At 44.8% G+C, this 8512-nt stretch overlaps 1 protein-coding gene across 1 annotated transcript; it reads left to right on the forward strand.

Moving 5' to 3' along the window:
- Window positions 1-526: 526 nt before the first annotated feature.
- LOC311173239 (olfactory receptor 1J4-like) lies at window positions 527-8512 on the forward strand (the record flags this gene model as incomplete). Its single annotated transcript, XM_084237088.1, has 2 exons — window positions 527-792; window positions 7945-8512. The coding sequence occupies 2 exons, from the start codon at window positions 527-529 to the stop codon at window positions 8510-8512; spliced, it is 834 nt and encodes a 277-aa protein (XP_084093214.1).

Consider the following 8512-nt stretch of genomic DNA (forward strand, 5'->3'; position numbering starts at 1 on the left):
TGCCCATCTCATGACTTGGCCATGCGTGCCAGGTACTGTCATGTGACCTGCAGTGATAGAAAGATGGAAACTCCTTGAAGGTAGAGGCTACGTTTCCTGCTTACTGTTATGAACTCAGTGCTTTGTGGGGGGCCTGGGCCAAGGCAGTTTTTCAAGACATGTTTCTAAATGAGAAAATTTCTAGTAGAGATAAATGCCATCTAGTTCCATGGAAAGAAGCTTTGTAGGGTATCGGGAGGTCTTACAACCAACAAGCCCACTGTGACAGATGGATCCACACATCCACAGGTGTGATCAAGAAATAGATCATGGTTGAAAAATACCTTTATATCCTTCATGTAAAAAGGATATTGCCAAGTCATTGAGGATAATTCTAGACTTCCTACGTCTTCTTCTTTCCTTCATTCCTGGCAGAGACATGAGCAACATGAGGTGGGAGAACCAGAGCAGCGTGTCCGAGTTCCTACTCCTGGGGCTCCCCATCCGTCCAGGGCAGCAGGTTCTGTTCCTCACCCTGTTTCTGGGCATGTACCTGACCACCCTGCTGGGGAACCTGCTCATCATCCTGCTCATCAGGCTGGACTCCCGCCTCCACACCCCCATGTACTTCTTCCTCAGCCACTTGGCCTTCTCTGATGTCTCCTTCTCATCTGTCACTGTCCCCAAGATGCTGTGGAACATGCACGCACAGCAACTATCTATCTCCTACAGAGGATGTATTTCCCAGATGTATTTCTTTTTGTTCTTTGCCGCTCTTGACAGTTTCCTTCTTGCAGTGATGGCCTTTGACAGGTACGTGGCCATCTGTCAGCCCCTCCACTACACCACCATCATGAGGCAGGAGCTGTGTGTCTCCTTAGTAGCGGGATCCTGGTTTGTTTGCCTCATCCACTCTCTGTTGCACACTCTGCTCTTGATCCAAGTCTCCTTCTGTGGTGACAGTAACATCCCCAACTTCTTCTGTGACCTCTCTGCACTCCTTAAGATGAGCTGCTCAGACGTGTCCCTCAATGAGTTGGTCATCTTCACTGAGGCAGGATTGCTCTTTACCCTGTGTGTGGGTGGCATCCTCGGCTCCTATGTCCGTATAGGGACAACTGTCCTCAGGGCCCCCTCCACTAAAAGTCTCTTTAAAGCCTTCTCTACTTGTGGCTCCCACCTTCTTGTTGTGTCTTTATACTATGGGACCACTGCAGGAGTTTACTTCTCCTCCTCATCCACCTCCAGAGACAAAGACACGATTGCCTCTGTGATGTACATGGTCGTCACCCCCATGCTGAACCCCTTCATCTACAGCCTGAGGAATAGAGATATAAAACAGGCCTTAGACACATTTGTCAATAAAGTGAACTTCTTCAAGTGACGACCTGTAAATCATCTGATTTGGTCACGAATGCCATGAGATGTATCTCCTAAATTATATGAGAGGGTAGATAACTCCATGTAACTTGAAAAGAACATGCATTCTGCTGTCAGAGATGTTAATGTATCAACTAGGTCAGATTTGGTAACTTGGTTTGTTAAATATTCATTATCCTCATTGCATTGTTCTCCTTTTTTTATCATCTCTTGCAAGTTATGTGCAAAATATTTTAAAAATATTTCACACCATTGCAAATGTCTGTGGCCTTCTACTTTGGAGATATCTCACTGTTCATGTCTGTGTTTTTTCTGTTATGTTATGAAGACACAGATCTAGCTTCATGACCTGCTCCTAGTGGACTGGATTTATTTGGTGGGGGGTGACCAGGTTTGCCTCATCTTCAAGTTGATTGTTCACAGCTCTTCCCAACTCTAGGATGACATGTCGGTAGATTGCAGTCAGCTGTAATGGGAACACTTACACTATGGAACATCTGTGACAGGGCTCTTTCTAATTTAAAAGGTATTAATATTGTGGATGTATATTTTTTCTGCTCCACACCTGCCCATATTCCAGCACCATAAACCAAACCACCCATGCCATGCCCCAGCCCTTCCCCCACTCACTGATCATACCACCTTTTTCTCTCTGATAACAAATAATGCTTTTTTTTTTCCCCTTAGTTCCAGATGATTTTTTTTGGTGTATTTTGTCAGTATGTGCTGTTTGGTTATTTATATTCCATTGACAAGTAAAACCACCCAGTATCTGCCTTTCATTTTATGACTTATTTCACTTAACATCACCGCCTTCAGGCCATCCACATGCAGTGTGTAGTATTCCACTGACACATGTTTTCTACAATTGCTTTACCCATTTGTCGATGGGCACTTAGGTTGGTTCCATGATTGGCACTTATGAACAGCACTGCTATGAGTATACGGGTCCATAAGTCTTTTTGTATTAGAGATTTCGTATCTAGGGTAAATGCCTCATGGAGATGTGCAATGATCATATGGGATTTTCATTGTTTGTATTTTCTGAAGAAAGCTCCATACCATTTCTGCAGAGGCTGCACCAACTTGCATTCTGACCAATGATGAGTTCTTTTTCTTTTTTCAATATCCTCTCCATTTTTTCCTTCCATTCTTTTAAATATGGCCATTCTCACAAGAGTGAGGTGATATCTCATTGTGGTTTTGATTTGCTTTTCCTTTATTAGAAGTGAAGTTATGCTTTTTTCCCATATAACCATTGAGCAACTGTATATTTTCTTTGGAGACGTATCTATTGCAATCATATGCCCATTTTGTAGTTGGGTTGTTTTGGTTTTATATGTGTGTGTGTGTGTGTGTGTGTGTGTGTGTGTAGAGAGAGAGAGAGATTTAATTATACAAGAATTGGGGTAAAGGTCCAAGGCACGGGAGGGTGAGAGGATTCACCAGAGACAGAGCGGGAAGCAGAACAGGCAAACAGACCAATAACACTGTAGAGGGGAGCAGCAGGCCAGCCAGGAGAGGTCGGCCACGCCATGTGGGAATCTCCCTGGCCAGCCAGGAAGCGAACCCGCACTGCAGAGGCTGCAGACACCTTCACAGCAGGGCGCTCAACCACTGCATCACCTGGAGGCCCTGTTTGGGGTTTTTGTTGGCAGGTCGAATGGGTTCTTGTATACCTTACCTAAGATCCCTTATTAGTTGTGTAATGTGTAAATATATTCTCCCACTTAGTAGACTGTCTTTTTAATATGCTAGTATTTTCTCTTACTGTACAAATGTTTTTAACTTCCTTTAGTTCTAATTATTTATTTTTGTTGTGTTTTCCCTTGTTGTAGAAGGAAATTCCCTGTAGATGTCTGCATGGTCGAAGTGATGAAATGTATCATCTCTGGTGTCTTCTTTGTATTTTATGGTTTGGGGTCTTATATCCAAGTCTTTAATGATTTTGAATTTATTTATATGCTGTTTATTTATATTGGTTTACATTATTGCATTTGTTTTAGGGTTTATCAGTTCAAATCTCCACAAATATATGTTTTTAACTATAACTACCACGAGGATTGTATTCAATCTACATACTTCTTTGGGGAGTATGTCTATGTTAGTAATGTAAATTCTTCCAATCAATATCATCTTTTTATGGTGGGGGAGAATCGGGTATATGCCAGATGCTCAGGGGTGAAAGAATTCATCAGAGACAGAGTGGAAAATTGAACAGGCAGATTTATTGAAACACACTGCAAAGAGCAACAGCAGGTGAGCCAGGAGAGTTCTGCTGAGCCCCAATCCATAATTCTCTTTAAAATTACTTAGAGTTTTCAGTGTGTGGATCCTTCACATCCTTCCTTAAGTTTAACTTTAGGAATTCTATTCTCTCTGTGTAATTGTGAATGAGATGATTTTCTTTATTTTTCTCTCTTCTAACCTGTTGTTTGCATATGGAACTGCAACTGACTTTCAAATTATAAATCAACTAACTGAGTCATTCATTCATATCAATACTATATCAACATCAATGATCATATATTTGCTTCTCCTTCCTTGGAATATACATAGAGAACTAGCACTAATGTGTTCTTAACAGGAATGATTTCATATAACTTTAATAAAAACTTCATACTGACTATACTCTGATTATCTGCCCTTTAAAGTAAAACAGGTTAAAACAACTTATGAAACAAGCTTGAGATAAGTTACTTGACATGTTGAGCGCAACAATGAATGACAGGCAAAGCCCAGCATCCCGTGCTGTCTGACCAGGGCATTGGCCACATGGGCATTGTAAGATGATTAAGTCATCCTGCTTCCCAGCTGGATCTATGGGCAACCCAGAGTGTCCCTGCACCAGAGACACCCTCCCCGGTGGATCCCAGTGTCCCTTTGGCTTCTGCTCAGGCTCCTCCCCAATGTCATACAGGAATAATGGCAATTAGATTTTTCTGGCATTTTTCCACCAAGAGTTTAGGGACGATTTCTTTGTCCTCTCCTGGTTTATAAAATAGCATCCTCCTGGCTATTGCTCTGAAATTCAAGGGCAGACACAGAGAGTCAGGAGGTCATAGGCTCCCAGAGATTTGCTTCGTGCTTTTTGCCTGGTGTCCACAACAGAAGCTGAGGATGCAGATGCTGATTAGTGGGTCATTGACTGAGCGAGTATGGCAGGTCAGACTATTCTGTGGATTCAAAGAGGAAAAAAATGTTTCTTTCTATGGAAACATTATGGGTGTTGCTAGTAATGTATATAAAAATTACTTCCTGCCTGAATTTTGTATGTACATACATATTTATATAAAGAGAGACTGAGAGAGGGAGATTGAAAAAGACAGGGGTAGACAGAGGGAGAGGGACACAAGAGACAGAGAGGGGTAAATGACACAACGAATCCTTTTACTCCTTGGCCCAGAGCTCAAGAATCAACTGGGTCCGCATTAGGCAAGTGGAGACCACTTCTGGGCGTGACCTGCAGTCTCTTAACCAGTCCTTTGATCTCAAACACCTGCCTTTCCTGCGGCATAACTGGCTACTCCTACAGGTAAGTAAAGAGACTGCAGATGGTAGAGAGAGAAGATGTGCTCCCCACTCTGGCGCAAGGGTTCCTGCATTTATCCATGAGCAGTAGAGGAAGGAGGATGAAGTTGTTACAGAGTCAAGTGGTAGCTGTGATGTTGTGTTTTGTTTATAACAAAACTGACATATGCCTGTCTCTCCAAGGATAATGTGTGTGGTTGTGTTTTGATGTTTTCATTACAGGCAGTATTTTTGTCCACGGCAAGGGGCCCACGTGCCATCCTCACTGACACTTTAGTGGCCGTTCACAAGGGTCATGCTCTGCACTGAGAGGAAGGGCCACTCGGGGCTCCCCCACTGGGCAGGTGTCACATACTAATGGATGGGAGATCAGTGCCTGCTCAGTTTCCAATGGGGCCCACTCACAGTCTGGCCCTTATGTTTGCTCTCTGACACTGAGACCCTCCCTGGGAAAGAAGGGTACCTACTCCCACATACTTGCTGTTCTGAGGAATAAGTGAGCCAATGCAAACAGGCTATCCAGCATCTCACCTGGCTCATGATTGGTGCTCAGAAGAGATGAGGATTTTTATTATCATCCCCAAGCCAGTGTCTGTGTGATGGAGACCCCCACTTCACTGCTGTCTGGGGCAGGATAAGTATAAGTCTAAGAACAGGGGCCCTTGCATGCCCCTCACACACTGGAGAACACAGCCTGATCACTCCAGGGCTTGGATCTAGCACCTTCTTCACAAATCACCCCAACACCACCTCCACCAAATCAGGGACCCAGTTGGTCCAGCTGCTTCCTGCTTGTTTCCTCTCTTTCTCAGTGAGGCTGACACAGCCCCCGTGAGTGTGGAGCCAGGCCTCCACATGGGGATCCAGACACTGTCCTCTCGGTGACCTTGAGCCCAGATAAGCAGAGCCCTCAGCCAGTTCATGTCCCAGAGGAGCCTTGTTGTCCTGCACCCCTGCTTGAGAGTCAGTGCGGATGCCTCCTCATTCTGTGTTTGTGTGTGTGTGTGTGTGTCTAGTCCTAACTAAGCTCTCTGCCAAAGGAAGGGTGCATCTGGAATCCACCATCAGAGAACTGAAGGACCTCATTGGTCATGATATCTTTGTCCTGAGTCTTTTCACATTTCTGTGATGAAGGGTATATTTACCTTATCTATCATATAATCTCCAGTATACATTAATTATTTGGAATTAAAGTATGTGAAAGCACTTTGTAAATGTGCTTACTGGTATATGATACACCAGAAATGACTGATAACTCTTGGACAAAGGAATGACAAATGACATCACACAAGATGTCGCCTTATTCTAACTACCGGGGTGTGACATGTATGCAGAGGGTTAAAAGCTGGAATCTGGCCAGAGAGATATATTGTGATTTAGCCGTTTTTGCTGGTTATTGATGTATCTTTGCACATACAGAGAATGTTTATTTTGTTCCTCATAGCTAAAATAGGATTTTCTGAAGATTTATTTATTTACACACGCACTGGGGTATAAGCCAGAGTCAGGGGAGTATGAGAGAATTCACCAGACACAGAACAGGGAGCAGAATAGGCAGAAGGACCGACATACACGGCTGAGGAGAGCAGCGGGCACCACAGGAGAGGTCTGCCACACCATGTGGGAATCTCCCTGAACAGCTGGGAATCGAACCCGCACTGCAGAGACTGTGGACTGCTTCAAAGCTCTGAGCGCAACCTGCTGCACTACCGGGGAGGCCCTAAATTGGGATTTATAATGTTGCTTTATTAGGGCTATGCCTAGGATTTAGGTAGAAAGTGCATATGGAACCATGAGTGTAGAGTCTGGCATGCTGTAGGTTAAAGACAAATATTCGAATATTATTATTTTAGCTTGGTTAGGATCCTGGATGGACTTTTGTTGACAGGGAATAGCAATATCTCTGATCAGTTACATCCTGCCAATTTCACTCTAGCTTGTGAGAAATCACTAGCTATTAATTTCTGGTTTAGATTGTGTAGGTCTCTTCAAAAGGAAGTTATGGATTCTCTCCTGCTGCCCATCTCATGACTTTGCCATGCGTGCCAGGTACTGTCATGTGACCTGCAATGATAGAAAGATGGAAACTCCTTGAAGGCAGAGGCTGCATTTCCTGCTTGCTGTTATGAGCTCAGTGCTTTGTGGGGGGCCTGGGACAAGGCAGTTGTTCAAGACATGTTTCTAAATGAGAAAATTTCTAGTAGAGATAAATGCCCTCTAGTTCCATGGAAAGAAGCTGTGTAGGGTATCGGGAGGTCTTACATGCCATCGAGCCCACTGTGACACACAGAAACACACATCCACAGGTGTGAGCAATAAACAGATCATGCTTAAAAAATGCATTTACATGCCTTCATGTAAAAAGGATATTGCCAAGGGCCTCGCTCATGGTGCAGCAGTTGAGCAGTTGAGCAGCCTCTGCAGCACCAGTTCGATCCCCAGCTGCCAGGCGAGGGTCCCACATGGCGCGCAGACCTCTCCTGCCGCTCGCTGCTCCCCTCAGCAGTGTACTTCGGTCCTTCTGCCTGCTCTGCTCCCCGCTCTGGCTCTGGTGAATTATCTCACCCTCTCGAGCTTCTATAAATAAATAAATATATCTTAAAAAAAAAAGTATATTGCCAAGTTGTTGTGGATAATTCTAGACTACCTTCCTCGCCTTTCCTTCATCCCCTGCAGAGACATGAAGAATTTGAGGTGGGAGAACCAGAGCAGCGTGTCCGAGTTCCTCCTCCTGGGGCTCCCCATCCGTCCAGGGCAGCGGGGCCTTTTCTTCACCCTGTTCCTGGGCATGTACCTGACCACGGTGCTGGGGAACCTGCTCATCATCCTGCTCATCAGGCTGGACTCGCGCCTCCACACCCCCCTGTACTTCTTCCTCAGCCACTTGGCCTTCAATGATGTCTCCTTCTCAACTGTCACTGTCCCTAAGATGCTCATAAACATGCATACTCAGCAACTGTCCATCCCCTATAGAGGATGTATTTCCCAGGTGTATTTCTTTCTGGTCTTTGCTTGTCTTGACAGTTTTCTTCTCACAGTGATGGCCTTTGACAGGTATGTGGCCATCTGTCAGCCCCTCCACTACACCACCATCATGAGGCAGGAGCTGTGTGTCTCCTTGGTAGCAGGATCCTGGATCTTTTCCCTTATCCACTCTCTGATGCACACACTGCTCTTGATCCAAGTGTCCTTCTGTGCTGACAATACCATCCCCCACTTCTTCTGTGACCTCCCTGCACTCCTGAAGATGAGCTGCTCAGAGGTGTCACTCAATGAATTGGTCATCTTCACTGAGGGAGGATTGCTCTTTATCTTGTGTGTGGGTGGCATCCTGGGCTCCTATGCCCGTATAGGGACAACTGTCCTGAGGGTACCCTCCAATAAAAGTCTATTTAAATCCTTCTCTACTTGTGGCTCCCACCTTCTTGTTGTGTCTTTATACTATGGGACCACTGCAGTTTACTTCTCCTCATCGTCCACCTCCAGAGACAAAGACATGATCGCCTCTGTGATGTACACAGTCGTCACCCCCATGCTGAACCCCTTCATCTACAGCCTGAGGAATAGAGATATAAAACAGGCCTTAGAGGCATTTTTCAATAAGGTTAACTTCTTCAAGTGA

This window comes from Talpa europaea, assembly GCF_964194135.1.
Source record: "Talpa europaea genome assembly, chromosome: 7".
Classification (NCBI taxonomy): domain Eukaryota; kingdom Metazoa; phylum Chordata; class Mammalia; order Eulipotyphla; family Talpidae; genus Talpa; species Talpa europaea.